Here is a 25589-nt window from a genome sequence, read left to right on the forward strand (position 1 = left end):
GTATGAAATTAGGGAAAAACAATTCCTAATGAAAACCAAACTATATACTAGGAAATGTTGGTTTGACTGTTTAAAATACATTTTGAAAAAATCAAACCCGTAGAGTGTTTAGCAGAGGGGAGAAAATCCATTTGTCAGAATAAAAGCTTGATCTATTGAAAATATAATAGCTATAATTATGATCCCTATTAGATTTTTTTTGGTAACACTCATTTCAGATAAACTGAAAACCTCCATTAAGTCAATAATGCTGTATCTTAGAGAGTTGCTTTGTACACTATTATGTCTTGTATACCTATAGTTTTTCCAAAGCAGTCCTTTAGTTTTCCTGTCATGCTTTTAAACTGAACCACCAACAATCAACCTTTTATTTACCTTTCTTCCCTTTGGGTTGGTTGGCCTTGGCCCAAACGGAGGAATATAGGGAGCAAAGGAATCACACATGCCTAGTGTGGAAAAATATTATCATCTTTTGAAACACATATTTTCATAATCATTATTGATGGTATTTGGTTTGAAGGTTCATTGCTGATACTTACTGAGTCTAATGTTACTCTTTGCAATAAGTTTATAAGAATTTGACTGCTTGTCTCTTCTACCTTAGCTAATTCATAACCAAAAGTAAAAATGCAATTTAAAAATGTAACTGTTTAGGAAAAAAATTAAAATTATATTCCCAAGAACAAAGATTTTTAATTGGGAAAATAACTGTGCATAAATTAGTGGCATAATTCTAAGAAACATTGTTTCAAAGTGTTCTTTCAATTAAAAGATAAGCTACTAAATAGACCTATAATTCCATAGTTCTCTTCACTTATTTCTAAGTTTTAAGATAAATACTTAATTTCTCTTGTTGGTATCTAACATATGGTCTTGTTACACTCCTGTAGGGCTTTTGAATTGTTTTACAAATGATTGTTCCATTTCTCTTTGTTAAGGGACAATAAAAGTGTAATAACGTTTGGATGGGTGTATTGGAGAAAGAAGAAATGTGCTGAGTATACAAGTAGGCTGAAATGAGAAAGAATGGAGAATGTGTGCTTTTAAATCTTGAGACTAGTTCATCGTACTTGAAATATTGATTAGGTTTCCTTATTATTCCTTGCGCACGTTGTTTAACATTATGTAAGTTTATCCAAATCATGGTTTTATCTGACTGAATTGTTTTACTTAGGTCCATTTAAAATTTTTCAATACAAGTGTATAGAAATTTAACTGCTTTTGTTTGTTGACTTTGTATCCTGCATATTTAGTGAACGCATTTATTATTAGGTCTATCCTTTTTGTGTCCATGATCATTAAGGTTTTCTCCATATGAGATTGTGTCATCTGCAAACAGATAATTTTACTTCTTCCTTTCCAATATGGACACCTTTGCTACGTTTCCTTGCACACTTGCTCTGACTAGAAATTCCAGTATTATGTTGAGTAGAAGCCTAAACCAGAGACATCCTTATCTTGTTTCTAATCTTAAAGGAAAAAATTTCAGTCTTTTACCACTGGGAGTATAATATTAGCTGTTTGTTTTCACATATGGCTATTATCATTTTGAGAAAGTTCTATTCCTAATTTATTTTTGCCATGAACGTTTTGATGTGGAATTTTGTCAAACACTTTTATCCATCAATCAAGATTATCATGTGGTTTTTTTTTTCATTCTGTCAATGTGCTACAGTACACTCACTGATTTTTGTATGTTGAACCACCATTCATTCATTCCTTCATTCTTTGTTGAAATAAAAACCATTTAACTATGGTATAGAATCTTTTTGGTATGCTGCTGAATTCGATTTGCTACTATTTAGTTGAAAAGTTTTGTATCAGTGTTCATCAGGGATATTGGATTTTAATTTTCTTTTCTTGCCCTATCTTTGTCTGCTTTTGTATCACGGCAGTGCTAGCCTCCTAGAATGAGGCTATGTTTTCCCTCCTCTATCAATTTTTAAGTTTTTGAGAAAAAGAAGATAGTGATTCTTCTTTAAGTATTTGGTAGAATTCAACAATGAAGCCATCTCGTCCTGGGCTTGTCTTTGTGGGAAGAGTTTTTGTTAGGAATTCAGTGTCCTTGTTAGATTTATGTCTATTCTGTTTTTCTTTTATTCATGAGCATTTTTAGTAGATTGTGTGTTTCTCGGATATTGTCCATATCATCTAAGTTACCCAATTTGGGGGGCATATGATGGTTCATTGTAGTCTCTTATAAAGCTTTTCATTTTGGAGAAAACAATGCAATGTCCCCACTTTTTTCCTGAATTTATTAATTGGGAGTCTTCATTTCTTTTTTCTTAATCACTTGAAAATTCTGCCAGTGATGTTGACCTTTTCAAAGAGAGAAACTTTCTGGTTTTTGCTTTTCTCTTCTCTGTTTTATTTACCTCTACTCTGATCTTTATCATTTCCTTTCTTCTGCTAGTTTTGGGTTGAATTTGCTTTTTCTTTTTCTAGTTCTGTATTGTGTGCAGTTAGGTTGTTGATTTTAGGTTGTTCTTTTTAACATATGCTTTTGCTGCTATGAGTTGCCCTCTTAGTGTTGCTTTCACTGCATCACACCAGTTTCGTATGCTGTGTTCTCATTGTCAATCATCTATATAGTTTCAGACTTCTATTTTTTTCCAAGTTTTTTTTGAAATATTGGTTAAAAGTATGTTGTTTAGTGTCCAAATTTGTGACATTCCTTTTTTCCTTATGTTACTGATTATAATTTCATGCCATTGTGATGAGGCAACATGCTTTCTATGATTTAAATCTTTTTCAGTTATTAAGATATGCCTTGTGGCCTCACATGTGATCCATTCTGGACAGTGTCCAAAGTTGATTTAAGAAGTTGGATACTCCATTGTTGATGGGTGGATGTTCTATATGAGCCAGTTAGGTCTAGTGGTTCTAAGTGATGGTCACATCCTATGTGTCTTTATTGGTATTCTGTCTAGTTGTTCTGTCCATTAAGAGGTATTGGGGCACCTGTGTGGCTCAGTTGGATTGGTATCCGACTCTTGACTTCAGCTCAGGTCGTGATCCCAGGGTTGTGGGATTGAGCCCCACATCAGATTCCATGCTGAGTGTGGAGCCTGCTTTGGATCCTTTCTCTCTCTCTCTCCTCTTCCCCTCTCCCCTACTCAGGTATTCTCTTTGTCACTCTCCTAAAATATATAAGTAAGTCAATAAACACACAAATACAAAAAAAGAAAAAATGAGAAAAGTAAACATACTCATAACATGATATGGCAATCATACATCTTTGTATTTCCCCAAATGAATTGAAAGTTTATGCCCATCCAAATATCTGCTGGTAAATGTTAATAACAGCTTTATTCATAGTTGCCAAATTATGGGGAAAACTACAATGTCATATAATAGATAAATGGTTAAAGAGTGGTATATCTATACATTGGGTTATTTATCAGTGATAAAAACAGTAACCTATCAGACCACAAAGAATATGGGGGAAACGTAAATGTATATTGCTAAGTAAAAGAGGTAAATCTAAGAAGGCTACATATTGTATGATTCTAACTATATGACATTCTAGAAGAGGTAAAAGATCAGTGGTTGACAGTTCTTTATACGTTGGGTGGAAGGGATGAATGAGTATTGTACACGGGATTTTTAGGGCAGTGAAACTATTCTACACGATACTGTAATGGTAGGTACGTGAAATTACATATTTGCCAAAGCCATAGAATGTATAACACAAAAAATTAGCCAGAATGCACTCTATGGACTTTACTTAATAATAGTATATCATTACTGGCTCAACATTTAAGTAATATATCACAATAATTCAAGATGTTTATAGTAGGCAATGTAAGGGGGGATATATGGGAACTCTGTACTTTCCACTCATTTTACTGTAAACATAAAAGTGTTCAAAAAATTAAATGTTTTAAAATTTTTTTTTTTCAACGTTTATTTATTTTTGGGACAGAGAGAGGCAGAGCATGAACGGGGGAGGGGCAGAGGGAGAGGGAGTCACAGAATCGGAAACAGGCTCCAGGCTCTGAGCCATCAGCCCAGAGCCCGACGCGGGGCTCGAACTCACGGACCGCGAGATCGTGACCTGGCTGAAGTCGGACGCTTAACCGACTGCGCCACCCAGGCGCCCCAAAATTAAATGTTTTAATTGAGTTTTTAAAAAGTATGGACTTAGAACCAGAATGCACATCTACACATTCTGCCTATATTATACTGAGCCGACTGACTTTGGGGAAGCTACTGAACTATCTTGTATCAGTTTACCTTCTCTAAAATGGAAATAATATATCACACTCAATGGTGAAAAACAGCTTTCCCCCTAAGATCAGAAGTGAGACAGGGATATCTACCCTCACCACTTTTCTTCAACATAGTACTAGACCCCTAGCCACAGCAGTTAGACAACATAAAGATATAAATGGCATCCAGGGATACCTTGGTGGGTCATTGGGTTAGGGTCCAACTTCAGCTCAGCTCATGATCTCACAGTTCGTGAGTTTGAGCCCTGCATCGGGCTCTGTGCTGATAGCTTAGACCCTAGAGCCTGCTTTGGATTCTGTGTTTCCCTTTCTCTCTACCCCTTCTCCATTCATATTCTTTCCATCTCGCTCTCAAAAATAAATAAACATTAATAAATAATTTCAAAAAATAAAAAAAGAAAGAAATGGCATCCAATTTGGTAAAGAAGAAATAAAACTCTCACAATTTGCAGATGACATGATACTCTATGTAGCAAACCCTAACGAACGGCTCTACCAGAAAAGTAATAGAACTGATGAATGAATTCTGTAAATGTTAATTTTGCAGGATTCAGATCTATGTATGGTATCTATTGCATTCCTATATGCTAATAATGAAGCAGCAGAAAGAGAAATTAACAAAACAGTCCTATTTACAATGGTATCAAAAACAATAATGACATATCCAATAAAGGGTTAGTATCCAAGATATATAAAGAACTTCTACAACTCAATAGGTAGAAACTAATCCAATTTAAAAATGCGCAGTAGATGTGAACAGACATTTCTCCAAAGAAGACATCCAGATGGCAAACAGACACATGAAAAGTTGTTCCACATCATTCAGCAACAGGGAATTACAAACCAAAACTACAAGGAGATTCCACTTCACATCTGTCTCACAGCCCCTCTCAGCCGTGATGTCTGCCCCTGCTAGGGACCTGCCAGAAGACACACCTGTGTCAGTGAGGCAGGCCCTTCAACCTTGGTCTAACTGCAGATCTTCAAATGGCCCTGTAACTCTCAGCCATGGTCTGGGAACCCTCGTCTGGGGAGATGTGCTTGTGCATGCCCCAGAATTAGGCTCATAGACCAGGGTCTGTCTGCACATCTGGGAGCAGCCCTATAATCCAGGTTCAGCCCCTCATCGCTGCTGTCTGGAAGCAGTCCTGCCTGCCCAGGGACCCAGAGGGTGACACGCCCATACATCTTCTGTGGCCAGGCCTGCCAACCTCAAGCCCACTGCAGATTCTGAAGCAGTCTGTGACCTGGCTCTAGCCCATCTCAGCCACAGTCTGGGGACAATCCTGCCCACTCAGAGATGCGTAAACTGTTGGAAGCACTCCCGGAGCCCCAGATGGAGTCAGTGTAATACCAGGGACATTTTGTACTATCCAGTGTCACCAGCTGCCACCAGTGTCACGTCCAATTCACATTTGGGCAAACTGAGGGACACAGCTGGTAACAGACAGCCCCAGTTGTGAACCTACATATGCCACTACTTTGTAAATAAAAACTGACCATCACTTATACTTAAAATAAATATTAATGGATTTTCCATTAAATTGTTCTGTACCACCATCAGGTTTAAATCTGGTACTAACACCTACAATTTGTGTTTGGTTCCTTATTAGTTTCACACTAAAGCATGTTTAATACCTAAAATTGACCTTTCCTTTTAGAAAACAAATCCCTAGTTAATATAGCATCTTGTACTTGTAGGTGCAATCTCATTTTCTGTTAAAAGAAGACAAGAGGATGAATCTCAGGACGAACCAGATCAAGATGATAATCAAGTATCCTCCTTTCAGAAATCCTTATCACAACCATCCCCCCAAAATAATGATGAGGACTCAGGTAAATTTATGATTAAGGAGAGTTTCATGATCACTCTTCAGTCATTCCCTCTCTAAATGAATAGATACTTACTTTACATTCACAATATATATACAAAGGTGTGTTGCATATACCTGTAAGAATTTTCTTGTAATAGCTCTGAATTGACTTTACATAATTTACTTTCTAGATTTGTACAGCAATTAACATTCATAAGAGTATAATATTTCATTGAAGATTGCTTATTCTTTCATAAGTAAACCACTTTATATGTATTTCTTACTAAACAAAAACTTAGACTACATTTCTGATAAAATGTTAATGAGTAAATTATTTTAACAGTGTAACATGCTTTTCTTCAGCCTACCAGATGATAGCAACCTTCCTCATATGTGGGAGAAAATCAGTGCCATTATTTTTCCTTCTAGTAATCTAAAGCTTTATTGGAATGTTGTTAAACATCATATCTTTTTAGTAGAAATTCAAAGGAAATTGAGAATAATGGAGAATTGGAAAGACAGGGCAGATTTCCTGGAGAATGGGTGACTGAATTCTCTGAAGGATGAGTAACAAGGACTTAAGAGGGCATTAGAAAAGCTGTGGAGACAGTGAGGTATATCAAAGAAATCTTTATGGAATGACTTTGTGTTTAGTCGGGATTCCTCAGTAAAACAGACACTACCATAATATAATGTAATGTAATGTAATGTAATGTAATGTAATGTAATGTAAATAGGCACATGCATATACACATACAAATATATAGGTATGTATACATATGGAGAGACAGAGAGAGAGAAATTGAGATTTTAAAGAATTGGCTGACATGATTGTGAGGATTGGCAAGTGAAAAATCTGTAGGTCAAGCAAGCAGGGCAGAGAATTAGGTAAGAGTTGGTATTGCAGTCTTGGGTCCAAATTCCCCAGCTGTGCCAGACAGGCTGCAAGGTCAGGCAGGTTTTCTGTGTCAGTCTTGACCAAGAATTGCTTCTTCTTCAGGTAACCTCAGGTATTCTTCCTTAGCTTGGAACTTCAAAAAAATTTTACAAATACTTGTGAACATTTGCCTCTTACCACTCTGCATTTTTGTGAAAAGCAATCTTCCCCATTTCATTTCTCGGATGAAGCCTAAGGATGCTTTTTTATATGAAAATTCATTATTTTACATAGAAATTATTTCTAAAAATAAGTTTAAGGTAAAATTAACAAAATAAATGAAGGCTTTACATGGAGACTTAATAAGTCACCTCCACGGTAAAATGAATCCAAACAAATGAGGAGATGGTTGCATTTGATATCAGTGAAATAGACATGAATTTATGGAACAGAGAGGTGTAAATGGATAGAGGTGACAGATAAGTAGGTAGATAGATAGATAGATAGATAGATAGATAGATGGATGGATTGATTCAAGTGTTCTGAATACCTAAATATGATGGCTTCATTACGTTTCCTGCATTTATTATCTCATTTATGATATTGCCTACTGCAGGAAAGATACCCATTGTTGGCTGTGAACTGCCCTTACACATCCTGCTTATACAGTACATTCAGTTGGGGGTGACACTTCTCCTATCCTATTGTTACCCTGTTTAGCAGTAGTTAGTATACTTTCTAGTATAGAGTATGCTGTTTGTTTGTTTGTTTATTTTAAGAGAGAGAGGGAGAGCATGACCAGGAGAGAGGGTCAGAGTGGGAGTTGGGGAGAGAATCTTAGGCAGACTCCACACTCATCACAGAGCCGGATGCAGAGCGCAATTCCATGACCCTGGGATCATGACCTCAGCCGAAATAGAGTGCGATGCTCCACCAACTGAGCCACCCAGGAATCCCTAAGGGTGCTTTTTAAACAGTTTTTTTGTGGTTTACCTGACATACAGTAAGCTATGCATATTTAAAGTATATATTTTGAGTTTTAACACATGCATACAGCCATGAATCCATGGTTACAAATCAGATAATGAATATAGGTCACCACAAAAAGTCTCCTTGTGTCCATTTTTAATCCTTTTACCCTCCTCTTCCCTCATGGCATAAGATACCTTTGCCCTCGGCAACATTTCTGTTTTCTGTCACTATATATGCATTTAATAGCATTGTATATGAATGAAATCATAAGGTTTAACCCTTTTGGGGAATTGTTTTCTTTTCTGCAATATAATTATTTTAAGATCCATCCACACAGTACATGTATCAATACTTTATTCTGTTTATTACTGAGTCGTAGTCCATGAAATAGATACGCCACAATATTTGGATCTTTTTACTTTTTGATGGACATTTGGGTTTTTCCATCTTTTTGGTAGTTATCAATAAAGCTGATATGAACATTTATACATAAATCTGTGTGTGGGCATATACTTTCATTCATCTTGAGTAAATCACTTATATGTGGAATGCCTGGATAATATGGTAGTTGAATTTACAATGTTTAAAGAAGTAACTGCCAACAGTATCTCAACGAGATTGTCTCTCTTTCCATTCTCACTTGCAATGCATAAAAGTTCCAGTTTCTCTATACCCTTGACCATAGTTTGTAGGATTCGCCATTGCACTTTGATCGATTTTCATCTGTGTGTAGTTCAGTTGCAGTGTGGATTTACTCTACATTTCTGTAATGAATAATAATGTTGAGCATGTTTTCTTGTGCTTCTTTGTCATCTATACGTATTCTTGTGAAATGCTTTTTCAACTCTTTTGCCCATCCCTTGTCCTACATTGGGTTGTTTGTTTTCTTATTGCTGAATATTTAGGCTTTTTAAAATTTTTTCTCGTACATGGTTTTTGTTTTTGTTTTCCAGATATGTGCTTTAAAATTTTTTTCTCCCAGTCTGTGGTTTTCGTTTTAATTTTCTTAATGGTGTCCATCGAATAACGGAGGTTTTTTCTCTAGCTCTATTGAGGTATAATTGACAAATAAAAGTTCTATACATTTAAGATGTACACTGTGATGATTTCATATATGTTTACATCGTGAAGTGGTTACAAAAATTTCAATTATAATGGAACGCTGTTTATGACTTTTCTCTTACATGATTTCCCTTCTTTAAAATGGAAATAATACATAATACTCAATGGTGAAAAACTGAGAGCTTTTCCCCTAAGGTCAGGAGTAAGACAGGGGGTTCCACTCTCACCACTTTTCTTCAACTTTGTACTAGAAGTCCTACCCACAGCAGGTAGACAACATAAAGAAATATGTGACAACCGGGGCACCTGGGTGGATCAGTTGTTTAATGTCCAACTTTGGCTCAGGTCATGATCTCACAGTTGGTGAGTTTGACCCCTCTATCGGGCTCTGTGCTGGCAGCTTAGAGCCTAGAGCCTGCTCTGGATTCTGTGTTCCCTCTCTCTCTCTACCCCTTCCCTGCTCACATTCTGTCCCTCTTGCTCTCAAAAATTAGTAAACATTAATAAATAATTTTTAAAAATACAAGAGAAACAAATGGCATCGAAGTTGGTAAAGAAGAAATAGAACTCTTGTAATTTACAGAAGCCATGGTAACTCTATGTAAAAAAACACTAAAGGTTCTACCAAGACACTACTAGAACTGATGAATGAATTCAGTAAATGTTAATTTTGCAGGATCCAAATCAATGACGGAATCTATTTTATTCCTATACACCAAAAATGAAGCAGCAGAAAGAGAATTTAAGAAAACAATACCATTTACCATTGTACCAAAAACAATAATGATATAGCCAATAAAGGGTTAGTATCCAAGATATATAAGGAACTTCTACAACTCAATAACCAGAATCTAAATAATCCAATTTAAAAATGGGCAGGAGATGTAAACAAACATTCCTCCAAAGAAGACATGCAGTTGGCAAGCAGACACATGAAAAGTTGTTCCACATCATTCAGCAACAGGGAATTACAAACCAAAACTACAAGGAGATACCACTTCACATCTGTCTCACAGCCCCTCTCAGCCATGATGTCTGCCCCTGCTAGGGACCTGCCAGAAGACATACCTGTCTGTGTCCCTGAGGCAGGTCCTTTAGCCTTGGTCCAACTGCAGATCTTGAAATGGCCTTGTAACTTGGCCAGCCACTCTCAGCCATGGTCCGGGAACCCTCGTCTGGGGAGATGTGCTTGTGCATGCCCCAGAATTAGGCTCATAGACCAGGGTCTGTCTGCACATCTGGGAGCAGCCCTATAATCCAGGTTCAGCCCCTCATCGCTGCTGTCTGGAAGCAGTCCTGCCTGCCCAGGGACCCAGAGGGTGACACGCCCATACATCTTCTGTGGCCAGGCCTGCCAACCTCAAGCCCACTGCAGATTCTGAAGCAGTCTGTGACCTGGCTCTAGCCCATCTCAGCCACAGTCTGGGGACAATCCTGCCCACTCAGAGATGCGTAAACTGTTGGAAGCACTCCCGGAGCCCCAGATGGAGTCAGTGTAATACCAGGGACATTTTGTACTATCCAGTGTCACCAGCTGCCACCAGTGTCACGTCCAATTCACATTTGGGCAAACTGAGGGACACAGCTGGTAACAGACAGCCCCAGTTGTGAACCTACATATGCCACTACTTTGTAAATAAAAACTGACCATCACTTATACTTAAAATAAATATTAATGGATTTTCCATTAAATTGTTCTGTACCACCATCAGGTTTAAATCTGGTACTAACACCTACAATTTGTGTTTGGTTCCTTATTAGTTTCACACTAAAGCATGTTTAATACCTAAAATTGACCTTTCCTTTTAGAAAACAAATCCCTAGTTAATATAGCATCTTGTACTGATGTGTTGTAGGCGCAATCTCATTTTCTGTTAAAAGAAGACAAGAGGATGAATCTCAGGAAGAACCAGATCAACATGACATTCGAGTACCCTCCTTTCAGAAATCAGTATCAGAACTATCCCCCCAAATTGATGAGGAAGACCCAGGTAAGTTTATGATTAAGGAGAGTTTCATGATCACTCTTCAGTCATTCCCTTTTAAATTAATTAATACTTTACATTCACAATATATATACAAAGGTGTGTTTCATATACCTGTAAGAATCTTCTTGTATTAGTTCCGGATAACTTTACATAATTTACTTTCTAGATTTCTATAGCTATTACCATTCATAAGGTTATAATACTTCACGTGAAGGCTGCTTGCTCTTTCGTAAGTGAACAACATTATGTATATTTCTTATCAAACAAAAAATTACAGTACATTTCTGATAAAATGTTAATGAGTACATTATTTTAACAATGTAACATGCTTTTCTTCAGCCTAGCAGATGATAGCAACCTTCCTCATATGTAGAAGCAAATCAGTCCTATTATTCTTCCTTCCAGTGATCTAAAGCTTTATTGGAACGTTGTTAAACATCATATCTTTTTAGTAGAAATTCAAAGGAAATTGAGATAATGGAGAATTAGAAGGGTAGGGCAGATTTCCTGGAGAATGGGTGACTGAATTCTCTGAAGGGTGAGTAGCAGGGACTTAAGAGGGCGTTAGAGAATGAGTCAACAATAGCAAAGCTGTAGAGACAATGAGGTATAACAAAGAAGAAATCTTTATGGAATCACTTTGTGTTTGGTCGGGATTCTTCAGTAAAACAGACACTACCATAATGTAATGTAATGTGAATAGGCACGCACATACATATATAGATATACACACATACGGAGAGACAGACAAAGACAGAAAGAGAGATTGAGATTTTAAAGAATCGGCTGACACGATTGTGGGGATTGGCAAGTAAAAAATGTATAGGTCAAGCAAGCAGGGCAGAGAATCAGGTAAGAGTTGGTATTGGAATCTTGGGTCCATCTTCCCCAGCTGTGCCAGGCAGGCTGCAAGGTCAGGCAGGTTTTCTGTTTCAGGCTTGACTAAGAATTGCTTCTTCTTCAGGTGACCTCAGGTATTTTTCCTTAGCTTGGAACTGAAAAAAATTTAAAATACTTGTCCATATTTGCTTCTTTCAAGTCTGCATTTTGTGAAAAGCAGTCTCCCCCATTTTATTTTTCGTTTTTGTTTTTTTTTAATTTTTTTTTCAACGTTTATTTATTTTGGGGACAGAGAGAGACAGAGCATGAACGGGCAAGGGCAGAGAGAGAAGGAGACACAGAATCGGAAACAGGCTCCAGGCTCTGAGCCATCAGTCCAGAGCCCGACGTGGGGCTCGAACTCACGGACCGCGAGATCATGACCTGGCTTGATCGGACGCAAGTCGGACGCTTAACCGACTGCGCCACCCAGGCGCCCCTTATTTTTCGGATGAGGCCTATGGATGCTTTTTAATTTGAAAATTCATTTTTTATGTAGAAATTATTTCTAGAAATGTTTAAAGTAAAATTAACAAAATAAGTGAAGGCTTTACATGGAGGCTTAAGAAGCCACCTGGACAGTGCAGTGAATAGAAACAAATGAGGAAATAGTAGCATTTGATATCATTGAAATAGACATGAATTTATGGAACAGAGAGATGTACATCGATAGAGGTGACATATAAGATAGATACATACATACATACATACATACATAGGTAGATATATTGATAGTTTCAATATATGGATATGTTCTGGATATGTAAATATGATGACTTCATTAATTTTCCTGCATTCATTATCTCATTCATGATATTGCCTGCTGCTGCAAAGATACCCATAGTTGGCTGTGAACTTCCCTTACACATGCTGCTTATATAGTACATTCAGGTAGGGGTGAAACTTCTCAAATCCTATTGTTATCCTGTTCAGCGTTGTTCAGAATAATATCTAATATAAAGTGTGCCATTTATGTATTTAACAGAAAGGGAGTGCGTAAGCAGGAAAGAGGGTCAGGGTGAGAGAGAGAGGGAGAGATTCTTAAGCAGGCCCCACACTTAGCACAAAGACTATGCAGAGCTAAATTCCATGACCCTGGGATCATGACCTCAGCTGAAATAGAGTGGGATGCTCAACCAACTGAGCCAGCCAGGCATTCCAAAGTGTGCTTTTTAAGCACTTTCATTGAGATTATTTGACATAAAATAAGCTATGCATATTTAAAGTATATACTTGAGTTTTAACACGTGCATATAGCCATGAATCCATTGTTACAAATCAGATAATGAATATAGGTCACCCCACAAAGTTTCCTCTTGTCTCTTTTTAATGCTTTTACCCTCCTCTCCCCTCACGCCACAAGCTACCCTTGCCCTAGGCAATCATTTCTCTGTTTTCTGTCACTATATATACATTTCATAGCGTTGTATATAAACTAAACCACACAGTTTAACCCTTTTAAGGGATTGTTTTCTTTTATGCAACATAATTATTTTAAGATCCATCCACAGAGTGCATGTATCAATACTTTATTCCTTTTATTACTGAGTCGTAGTCCATGGAATGGATAAGCCACAATATGCTGCTGTACTTACCTTTGATGGACATTTGGGTTTTTCCACTTTTTTTGGTAGTTATCAGTAAAGCTGATATGAACATTTATACATAAATCTGTGTGTGGGCATATACTTTCATTCATCTTGAGTAAATCACTTATATGTGGAATGCCTGGATAATATGGTAGTTGAATTTACAATGTTTAAAGGAGTAACTGCCAACAGTATCTCAACGAGATTGTCTCTCTTTCCATTCTCACTTGCACTGCATAAAAGTTCCAGTTCCTCTATACCCTTGACCATAGGTTATAGGATTGGCCATTGCAATTTGATCGATTTTCATCTGTGTGTAGTTCAGTTGCAGTGGATTTACTCTACATTTCTGTAATGAATAATAATGTTGAGCATGTTTTCTTGTGCTTTTTTGACATCTATAGGTCTTCTAACGATATGCTTTTTCAAATCTTTTGCCCATCAGTTCCTGTATGTTGGGTGGTTTCTTTTCTTATTGCTCAATTTTTAGGCTTTTTCAAATTTATTCTGGATGCATGGGGTTTTTTTTTCAGATATGTGGTTTAAAATTTTTTCTTCCAATTTGTGATTTTGTTTTAATTTTCTTAATGGTGTCTATCGAATTACAGAAGTTTTTTTCCTACCTATATTGACGGATAATTGAAAATAAAAATTGTATACATTTAAGATGTTCACTGTGACGATATGATATATGTATACATCCTGAACTGGTAACAGAAGTTTTCAGTTATAATGAAATGAAATTTATCACCTTTTTCTTGCATGAATCAGGAAGAAACATGTGTCCTTAATGGCAGTCTGGATTGTTGCTGCTTTAAAGTTTTGCCCCAGTAATGAAAGCATAGGTTCTTCCTAAGCAAAAAAGTAATCAGCCATCCTTTACAACAGAAATCTGAATCCTGTAGATTTTATTAATCCTTTTTGTCGTATATGTTACACATTTCAAAAATTTGTTATATAAACAGCAAACAGCATAAAACCACAGAAAAAGAAAATGGAGCCTAGAGGGCTACAGTTGGGCACTAGGCTACTATGCATTTTATCATAAAAATAAGGCACTTAAATGGAGTAGAAAACAAGAGCTGTATTGTACATAGAATAAAAGCAGATATGGCCACAACACTGGACTCTTTATCTCTGTTCTTCATTAGCCACCAAATTTTGTTTTTCCACCTTGCCTTTTGGTCCCCCAGAGAGAAAATACAACAAAAGAAAATGAGTTAGGAAGGTGGTTAAAATGAAGTAAGAAAAAGATAGAAGAAGGAAGGATTAGCAGAGATTTCCTCAGGCTTTCCTCTTTAGTCTTGCCACTCAGATTTCATAGGATGGTATAGTAGAGAAACAAAACAATGAAAATTCATTCAATCATGTGTGGTATAATGTGCGTAGAGCAGATATGTATGAAAACACTTCTTGACAGAATTCATGTCCCTCCAAGAAATTCACAAGTTGATACAAGCCCAGCCATACAGAAAATTTCCTTAAACACAGTATTCCTCATTAGCAATAGGGAGTGGTGAAGCATGAAGCCAATGGAAGGAAGAGGGTGGGTGTAGGGAGACCAAGTGCAAAGAGGCCAAAGACCTTGCCAGGTTTAACTGTTGTCATGGAAACTTGTTTTTGGAAGTTTTCTAAGGGGTGAAATAGTTTACATAATCAGTGGGCAGTATCTGAAACCTATTACTCTAGGCCAAAAATAAATGTTTTGTAAGTATGTGAGTTACTTTGCTATTTTTCCATGCAAAAGCCCACTTACTCTGTGGTGTATTTGGTGATATTTAGGCATGACTTAATATGCCATTTTCTGTATTCTACGTTTGGTAAATACATTTATGTATTATTTATGCCTTTGTCACTTACTATGTGACCTGGAATGAGTTACCCAACCTTCTCTACAGCCCAGCTTGCTGAACTTGAAAATGAGTCCAGTGAGGAATTAATTTATACGTTTATTAAAGGAGTTCAATAGGTAATGAATGGGAGGCATTTAGCATATACCTAACACAGAGTAAGCATTCAATAAATGATTTCACATTGTTTTCAAAAGGCTAACCACTGGTACTAAATTGCATTGCTCAGGCTTTAAACTTGAGTCTGATATTGATGTTTTACAAGATAGTATGAAATTAGGGAAAAACAATTCCTAATGAAAACCAAACTATATACTAGGAAATGTTGGTTTGACTGTTTAAAATACATTTTGAAAAAATCAAACCCGTAGAGTGTTTAGCAGAGGGGAGAAAATCCATTTGTCAGAATAAAAGCTTGATCTATTGAAAATATAATAGCTATAATTATGATCCCTATTAGATTTTTTTTGGTAACACTCATTTCAGATAAACTGAAAACCTCCATTAAGTCAATAATGCTGTATCTTAGAGAGTTGCTTTGTACACTATTATGTCTTGTATACCTATAGTTTTTCCAAAGCAGTCCTTTAGTTTTCCTGTCATGCTTTTAAACTGAACCACCAACAATCAACCTTTTATTTACCTTTCTTCCCTTTGGGTTGGTTGGCCTTGGCCCAAACGGAGGAATATAGGGAGCAAAGGAATCACACATGCCTAGTGTGGAAAAATATTATCATCTTTTGAAACACATATTTTCATAATCATTATTGATGGTATTTGGTTTGAAGGTTCATTGCTGATACTTACTGAGTCTAATGTTACTCTTTGCAATAAGTTTATAAGAATTTGACTGCTTGTCTCTTCTACCTTAGCTAATTCATAACCAAAAGTAAAAATGCAATTTAAAAATGTAACTGTTTAGGAAAAAAATTAAAATTATATTCCCAAGAACAAAGATTTTTAATTGGGAAAATAACTGTGCATAAATTAGTGGCATAATTCTAAGAAACATTGTTTCAAAGTGTTCTTTCAATTAAAAGATAAGCTACTAAATAGACCTATAATTCCATAGTTCTCTTCACTTATTTCTAAGTTTTAAGATAAATACTTAATTTCTCTTGTTGGTATCTAACATATGGTCTTGTTACACTCCTGTAGGGCTTTTGAATTGTTTTACAAATGATTGTTCCATTTCTCTTTGTTAAGGGACAATAAAAGTGTAATAACGTTTGGATGGGTGTATTGGAGAAAGAAGAAATGTGCTGAGTATACAAGTAGGCTGAAATGAGAAAGAATGGAGAATGTGTGCTTTTAAATCTTGAGACTAGTTCATCGTACTTGAAATATTGATTAGGTTTCCTTATTATTCCTTGCGCACGTTGTTTAACATTATGTAAGTTTATCCAAATCATGGTTTTATCTGACTGAATTGTTTTACTTAGGTCCATTTAAAATTTTTCAATACAAGTGTATAGAAATTTAACTGCTTTTGTTTGTTGACTTTGTATCCTGCATATTTAGTGAACGCATTTATTATTAGGTCTATCCTTTTTGTGTCCATGATCATTAAGGTTTTCTCCATATGAGATTGTGTCATCTGCAAACAGATAATTTTACTTCTTCCTTTCCAATATGGACACCTTTGCTACGTTTCCTTGCACACTTGCTCTGACTAGAAATTCCAGTATTATGTTGAGTAGAAGCCTAAACCAGAGACATCCTTATCTTGTTTCTAATCTTAAAGGAAAAAATTTCAGTCTTTTACCACTGGGAGTATACTATTAGCTGTTTGTTTTCACATATGGCTATTATCATTTTGAGAAAGTTCTATTCCTAATTTATTTTTGCCATGAACGTTTTGATGTGGAATTTTGTCAAACACTTTTATCCATCAATCAAGATTATCATGTGGTTTTTTTTTCATTCTGTCAATGTGCTACAGTACACTCACTGATTTTTGTATGTTGAACCACCATTCATTCATTCCTTCATTCTTTGTTGAAATAAAAACCATTTAACTATGGTATAGAATCTTTTTGGTATGCTGCTGAATTCGATTTGCTACTATTTAGTTGAAAAGTTTTGTATCAGTGTTCATCAGGGATATTGGATTTTAATTTTCTTTTCTTGCCCTATCTTTGTCTGCTTTTGTATCACGGCAGTGCTAGCCTCCTAGAATGAGGCTATGTTTTCCCTCCTCTATCAATTTTTAAGTTTTTGAGAAAAAGAAGATAGTGATTCTTCTTTAAGTATTTGGTAGAATTCAACAATGAAGCCATCTCGTCCTGGGCTTGTCTTTGTGGGAAGAGTTTTTGTTAGGAATTCAGTGTCCTTGTTAGATTTATGTCTATTCTGTTTTTCTTTTATTCATGAGCATTTTTAGTAGATTGTGTGTTTCTCGGATATTGTCCATATCATCTAAGTTACCCAATTTGGGGGGCATATGATGGTTCATTGTAGTCTCTTGTAAAGCTTTTCATTTTGGAGAAAACAATGCAATGTCCCCACTTTTTTCCTGAATTTATTAATTGGGAGTCTTCATTTCTTTTTTCTTAATCACTTGAAAATTCTGCCAGTGATGTTGACCTTTTCAAAGAGAGAAACTTTCTGGTTTTTGCTTTTCTCTTCTCTGTTTTATTTACCTCTACTCTGATCTTTATCATTTCCTTTCTTCTGCTAGTTTTGGGTTGAATTTGCTTTTTCTTTTTCTAGTTCTGTATTGTGTGCATTTAGGTTGTTGATTTTAGGTTGTTCTTTTTAACATATGCTTTTGCTGCTATGAGTTGCCCTCTTAGTGTTGCTTTCACTGCATCACACCAGTTTCGTATGCTGTGTTCTCATTGTCAATCATCTATATAGTTTCAGACTTCTATTTTTTTCCAAGTTTTTTTTGAAATATTGGTTAAAAGTATGTTGTTTAGTGTCCAAATTTGTGACATTCCTTTTTTCCTTATGTTACTGATTATAATTTCATGCCATTGTGATGAGGCAACATGCTTTCTATGATTTAAATCTTTTTCAGTTATTAAGATATGCCTTGTGGCCTCACATGTGATCCATTCTGGACAGTGTCCAAAGTTGATTTAAGAAGTTGGATACTCCATTGTTGATGGGTGGATGTTCTATATGAGCCAGTTAGGTCTAGTGGTTCTAAGTGATGGTCACATCCTATGTGTCTTTATTGGTATTCTGTCTAGTTGTTCTGTCCATTAAGAGGTATTGGGGCACCTGTGTGGCTCAGTTGGATTGGTATCCGACTCTTGACTTCAGCTCAGGTCGTGATCCCAGGGTTGTGGGATTGAGCCCCACATCAGATTCCATGCTGAGTGTGGAGCCTGCTTTGGATCCTTTCTCTCTCTCTCTCCTCTTCCCCTCTCCCCTACTCAGGTATTCTCTTTGTCACTCTCCTAAAATATATAAGTAAGTCAATAAACACACAAATACAAAAAAAGAAAAAATGAGAAAAGTAAACATACTCATAACATGATATGGCAATCATACATCTTTGTATTTCCCCAAATGAATTGAAAGTTTATGCCCATCCAAATATCTGCTGGTAAATGTTAATAACAGCTTTATTCATAGTTGCCAAATTATGGGGAAAACTACAATGTCATATAATAGATAAATGGTTAAAGAGTGGTATATCTATACATTGGGTTATTTATCAGTGATAAAAACAGTAACCTATCAGACCACAAAGAATATGGGGGAAACGTAAATGTATATTGCTAAGTAAAAGAGGTAAATCTAAGAAGGCTACATATTGTATGATTCTAACTATATGACATTCTAGAAGAGGTAAAAGATCAGTGGTTGACAGTTCTTTATACGTTGGGTGGAAGGGATGAATGAGTATTGTACACGGGATTTTTAGGGCAGTGAAACTATTCTACACGATACTGTAATGGTAGGTACGTGAAATTACATATTTGCCAAAGCCATAGAATGTATAACACAAAAAATTAGCCAGAATGCACTCTATGGACTTTACTTAATAATAGTATATCATTACTGGCTCAACATTTAAGTAATATATCACAATAATTCAAGATGTTTATAGTAGGCAATGTAAGGGGGGATATATGGGAACTCTGTACTTTCCACTCATTTTACTGTAAACATAAAAGTGTTCAAAAAATTAAATGTTTTAAAATTTTTTTTTTCAACGTTTATTTATTTTTGGGACAGAGAGAGACAGAGCATGAACGGGGGAGGGGCAGAGAGAGAGGGAGTCACAGAATCGGAAACAGGCTCCAGGCTCTGAGCCATCAGCCCAGAGCCCGACGCGGGGCTCGAACTCACGGACCGCGAGATCGTGACCTGGCTGAAGTCGGACGCTTAACCGACTGCGCCACCCAGGCGCCCCAAAATTAAATGTTTTAATTAAGTTTTTAAAAAGTATGGACTTAGAACCAGAATGCACATCTACACATTCTGCCTATATTATACTGAGCCGACTGACTTTGGGGAAGCTACTGAACTATCTTGTATCAGTTTACCTTCCCTAAAATGGAAATAATATATCACACTCAATGGTGAAAAACAGCTTTCCCCCTAAGATCAGAAGTGAGACAGGGATATCTACCCTCACCACTTTTCTTCAACATAGTACTAGACCCCTAGCCACAGCAGTTAGACAACATAAAGATATAAATGGCATCCAGGGATACCTTGGTGGGTCATTGGGTTAAGGTCCAACTTCAGCTCAGCTCATGATCTCACAGTTCGTGAGTTTGAGCCCTGCATCGGGCTCTGTGCTGATAGCTTAGACCCTAGAGCCTGCTTTGGATTCTGTGTTTCCCTTTCTCTCTACCCCTTCTCCATTCATATTCTTTCCATCTCGCTCTCAAAAATAAATAAACATTAATAAATAATTTCAAAAAATAAAAAAAGAAAGAAATGGCATCCAATTTGGTAAAGAAGAAATAAAACTCTCACAATTTGCAGATGACATGATACTCTATGTAGCAAACCCTAACGAACGGCTCTACCAGAAAAGTAATAGAACTGATGAATGAATTCTGTAAATGTTAATTTTGCAGGATTCAGATCTATGTATGGTATCTATTGCATTCCTATATGCTAATAATGAAGCAGCAGAAAGAGAAATTAACAAAACAGTCCTATTTACAATGGTATCAAAAACAATAATGACATATCCAATAAAGGGTTAGTATCCAAGATATATAAAGAACTTCTACAACTCAATAGGTAGAAACTAATCCAATTTAAAAATGCGCAGTAGATGTGAACAGACATTTCTCCAAAGAAGACATCCAGATGGCAAACAGACACATGAAAAGTTGTTCCACATCATTCAGCAACAGGGAATTACAAACCAAAACTACAAGGAGATTCCACTTCACATCTGTCTCACAGCCCCTCTCAGCCGTGATGTCTGCCCCTGCTAGGGACCTGCCAGAAGACACACCTGTCTGCGTCCCTGAGGCAGGTCCTTTAGCCTTGGTCTAACTGCAGATCTTCAAATGGCCCTGTAACTCTCAGCCATGGTCCGGGAACCCTCGTCTGGGGAGATGTGCTTGTGCATGCCCCAGAATTAGGCTCATAGACCAGGGTCTGTCTGCACATCTGGGAGCAGCCCTATAATCCAGGTTCAGCCCCTCATCGCTGCTGTCTGGAAGCAGTCCTGCCTGCCCAGGGACCCAGAGGGTGACATGCCCATACATATTCTGTGGCCAGGCCTGCCAACCTCAAGCCCACTGCAGATTCTGAAGCAGTCTGTGACCTGGCTCTAGCCCATCTCAGCCACAGTCTGGGGACAATCCTGCCCACTCAGAGATGCGTAAACTGTTGGAAGCACTCCCGGAGCCCCAGATGGAGTCAGTGTAATACCAGGGACATTTTGTACTATCCAGTGTCACCAGCTGCCACCAGTGTCACGTCCAATTCACATTTAGGCAAACCGAGGGACAAAGCTGGCAACAGAGAACCTCAATTCTGAACCCAGGTATCGTAATCTTGGTTGTAAATAAAAACTGACCATCTCTTATACTTAAAATGTTAATGGATTTTCCGTTAAATTGTTCTGTACCACCATCAAGTTTAAATCTGGTACTAACACCCACAATTTGTGTTTGGCTTTGTATGTATTACTTTCACACTAAACATCTTTAATACCTAAAAATGACCTTTCAGTTTGGAAAATGAATCCCTAGTTAATATAGCATCTTGTACTTATGTGTTGTAGGTGCAATCTCATTTTCTGTTAAAAGAAGACATGAGGATGAATCTCAGGAAGAACCAGGTCAAGATGACAATCAAGAACTCTCCTTTTTGAAATGGTTAGCAGAACCATCCCCCCAAAATGATGAGGAAGAGCCAGGTATATTTATGATGAAGTAGAGTTTCATGATCACTTTTCGATCATTCGCTTTTAATTGAATAAATCCTTTACATTCATAATATATATCCAAATGTGTGTTGCATATACCTGTAAGAATTTTATTGTATTAGTTCAGGATTAACTTTACATAATTTACTTTCCAGCTTTCTATGGCTATTAACATTCATAAGAGTAGAATACTTCACTTGAAGCCTGCTTACTCTTTCATAAGTGAGCCACTTTATATGTATTTCTTACTAAACGAAAACTTAGAGTACATTTCTGATAAAATGTTAATGAGTAAATTATTTTAACAGTGTAACATGCTTTTCTTCAGCCTACCAGATGATAGCAACCTTCCTCATATGTGGGAGAAAATCAGTGCCATTATTTTTCCTTCCAGTAATCTAAAGCTTTATTGGAATGTTGTTAAACATCATATCTTTTTAGTAGAAATTCGAAGGAAATTGAGAATAATGGAGAATTGGAAAGGACAGGGCAGATTTCCTGGAGAATGGGTGACTGAATTCTCTGAAGGATGGGTAACAAGGACTTAAGAGGGCGTTAGAAAAGCTGTGGAGACAGTGAGGTATATCAAAGAAATCTTTATGGAATGATTTTGTGTTTAGTCGGGATTCTTCAGTAAAACAGACACTACCATAATATAATGTAATGTAATGTAATGTAAATAGGCACATGCATATACACATACAAATATATATGTATGTATACATATGGAGAGACAGAGAGAGAGAAATTGAGATTTTAAAGAATTGGCTGACATGATTGTGGGGATTGGCAAGTGAAAAATCTGTAGGTCAAGCAAGCAGGGCAGCGAATTAGGTAAGAGTTGGTATTGCAGTCTTGGGTCCAAATTCCCCAGCTGTGCCAGACAGGCTGCAAGGTCAGGCAGGTTTTCTGTGTCAGTCTTGACCAAGAATTGCTTCTTCTTCAGGTAACCTCAGGTATTTTTCCTTAGCTTGGAACTTCAAAAAATTTTACAAATACTTGTGAACATTTGCCTCTTACCACTCTGCATTTTTGTGAAAAGCAATCTTCCCCATTTCATTTCTCGGATGAAGCCTAAGGATGCTTTTTTATATGAAAATTCATTATTTTACATAGAAATTATTTCTAAAAATAAGTTTAAGGTAAAATTAACAAAATAAATGAAGGCTTTACATGGAGACTTAATAAGTCACCTCCACGGTAAAATGAATCCAAACAAATGAGGAGATGGTTGCATTTGATAGCAGTGAAATAGACATGAATTTATGGAACAGAGAGATTTAGATGGATAGAAGTGACAGATAAGATAGGTAGATTAGATAGATAGATAGATAGATAGATAGATAGATAGATAGATAGAAAGATTGATTTACTTGTTCTGGGTACCTAAATATGATTACTTGTTTAATTTAATTTTCCTGCATTAATTTTCTCATTCATGATATTGCCTACTGCTGGAAAGATACCCATAGTTACCTTGAACTTCGCTTACACATCCTGCTTATTTAGTATATTCAGCTTTGAGTGACACTTCTCAAATCCTGTTTTTATCCTGCTCAGCAGTGGTCAGTGTAATGTCTAATACAAAGGGTGCTTTCTTTCATTCATTTATTTATTTATTTATTTATTTATTTACCTACTTACTTACGTACTTACTGTCTGACTTCAGAGAGATGGGGAGAGCATGAGCAGGAGAGAGGGAGAGAATCTTAAGCAGGCTCCATGCTCATCACAGAGCCCGATGCAGACTTCAATTCTATGACCCTGGGATCATGATCTCAGCTGAAATAGAGCTGGACGCTCAACCAACTGAGCCACCCAGGAACCCCTAAGGGTGCTTTTTAAACAGTTTTACTGTGGTTTAATTGACATACAATAAGCTATCTGTATTTAAAGTATATATTTTGAGTTTTAACACATGCATAGAGCCATGAATTCATGGTTACAAATCAGATAATGAATATAGGTCACCCCACAAAGTTTCCTTGTGTCCATTTTTAATTGTTTTACCCTCCTCTCCCCTCATGGCATAAGACACCTTTGCCCTAGGCAATCATTTCTCTGTTTTCTGTCAATATATATGCATTTGATAGCATTGTATATAAACGAAATCACAGTTTAGCACTTTTAGGGGATTGTTTTCTTTTATGCAACATATTTATTTTAAGATCCATCCACACAGTGCATGTATCAACTTTCCTCCTTTTATTACTGAGTAATACTGCATGGAATGGATATACCACAATTTGTTCATCTATTTACCTTTTGATGAACATTTGGGTTTTTCCATCTTTTTGGTAGTTATCAATAAAGCTGATATGAACATTTATACATAAATCTGTGTGTGGGCATATACTTTCATTCATCTTGAGTAAATCACTTATATGTGGAATGCCTGGATAATATGGTAGTTGAATTTACAATGTTTAAAGAAGTAACTGCCAACAGTATCTCAACGAGATTGTCTCTCTTTCCATTCTCACTTGCAATGCATAAAAGTTCCAGTTTCTCTATACCCTTGACCATAGTTTGTAGGATTCGCCATTGCACTTTGATCGATTTTCATCTGTGTGTAGTTCAGTTGCAGTGTGGATTTACTCTACATTTCTGTAATGAATAATAATGTTGAGCATGTTTTCTTGTGCTTCTTTGTCATCTATACGTATTCTTGTGAAATGCTTTTTCAACTCTTTTGCCCATCCCTTGTCCTACATTGGGTTGTTTGTTTTCTTATTGCTGAATATTTAGGCTTTTTAAAATTTTTTCTCGTACATGGTTTTTGTTTTTGTTTTCCAGATATGTGCTTTAAAATTTTTTCTCCCAGTCTGTGGTTTTCGTTTTAATTTTCTTCATGGTGTGTATCAAATAACCGTTTTTTTTCTAGCTCTATTGAGGTATAATTGAAAAATAAAAATTATATACATTTAAGATATACAGTGTGACAATTTGATATATGTATACATCGTGAAGTAGTTACAAAAGTTTTCAATTATAATCAAACACAATTTATCACATTTTTCTTACATGAATCAGTAAGAAACATGTGCCCTTAATGGCGATATGAATTATTGCTGCTTTTACGTTTTGCCCCAGTAATGAAAGCATAGGTTCTTCCTAAAGCAAAACATAATCAGCCATCCCTTACAACAGAAATCTGAATCCTGTAGATTTTATTAATCCTTTCCTGTTTTCTGTAGTGTCTTCTGTTCTATACATTTCAAAATTGTGTTATAGAAAGAACAAACAGCATAAGACCACAAAAAAAGAAAATGGAGCCTAGAGGGCTACAGTTGGGCACTAGACTACTATGCATTTCATTATAAAAACAAGGAGCTTAAATGGAATAGAAGACAAGAGCTGTATTGTACATAGAATAAAGGCAGATATGGCCACAACACTGGTCTCTTTATCTCTGTTCTTCATTAGCCACCAAATTTTGTTTTTCCACCTTGCCTTTTGATCCCCCAGAGAGAAAATACAACAAAAGAAAATGAGTTAGGAAGGTGTTTAAAATGAAGTAAGAAAAAGATAGAAGAAGGAAGGATTAGCAGAGATTTCCTCAGGCTTTCATCTTTAGTCTTGCTACTCAGATTTCATAGGATAGTATAGTAGAGAAACAAAACAATGAAAATATCAAGGCAGTGCTAAACTCCTGGAATGAGGCTATGCTTTCCCTCCTATTCAGGTTTTAAGTGTTTGAGAAAAAATATATATTAATTCTTCTTTAAGTATTTGATAGAATTCAACAGTGAAGCCATCTGGTCCTGGGCTTGTCTTTGTGGGGAGAGCTTTGATTATATATTCAATCTTCTTACTAGTTTTATGTGTTTTCAATTTTTCTGAATTCATGAGCAGTTTTACTACATTGTGTGTTTCTCGGATATTGTCCATTTCATCTATGTTACCCAATTTTGGGGTCATGTGTTAGTTCATCATATTCTCTTATAATGCTTTTTACTTTGGTGAAAACA

General features: G+C 36.4%; 1 protein-coding gene across 1 annotated transcript in view; it reads left to right on the plus strand.

Moving 5' to 3' along the window:
* CFAP47 (cilia and flagella associated protein 47) overlaps positions 1–25589 on the plus strand; it is a 566656-nt gene that overhangs the window by 369094 nt on the left and 171973 nt on the right. The window contains exons 51-53 of the mRNA XM_047844880.1: positions 5934–6068; positions 10814–10948; positions 21475–21609. Of these exons, the coding sequence (XP_047700836.1) occupies positions 5934–6068; positions 10814–10948; positions 21475–21609 (405 nt within the window). The remainder of the gene's footprint in view (positions 1–5933; positions 6069–10813; positions 10949–21474; positions 21610–25589) is intronic.

Source organism: Prionailurus viverrinus, chromosome X (assembly GCF_022837055.1).
Source record: "Prionailurus viverrinus isolate Anna chromosome X, UM_Priviv_1.0, whole genome shotgun sequence".
NCBI lineage: Eukaryota > Metazoa > Chordata > Mammalia > Carnivora > Felidae > Prionailurus > Prionailurus viverrinus.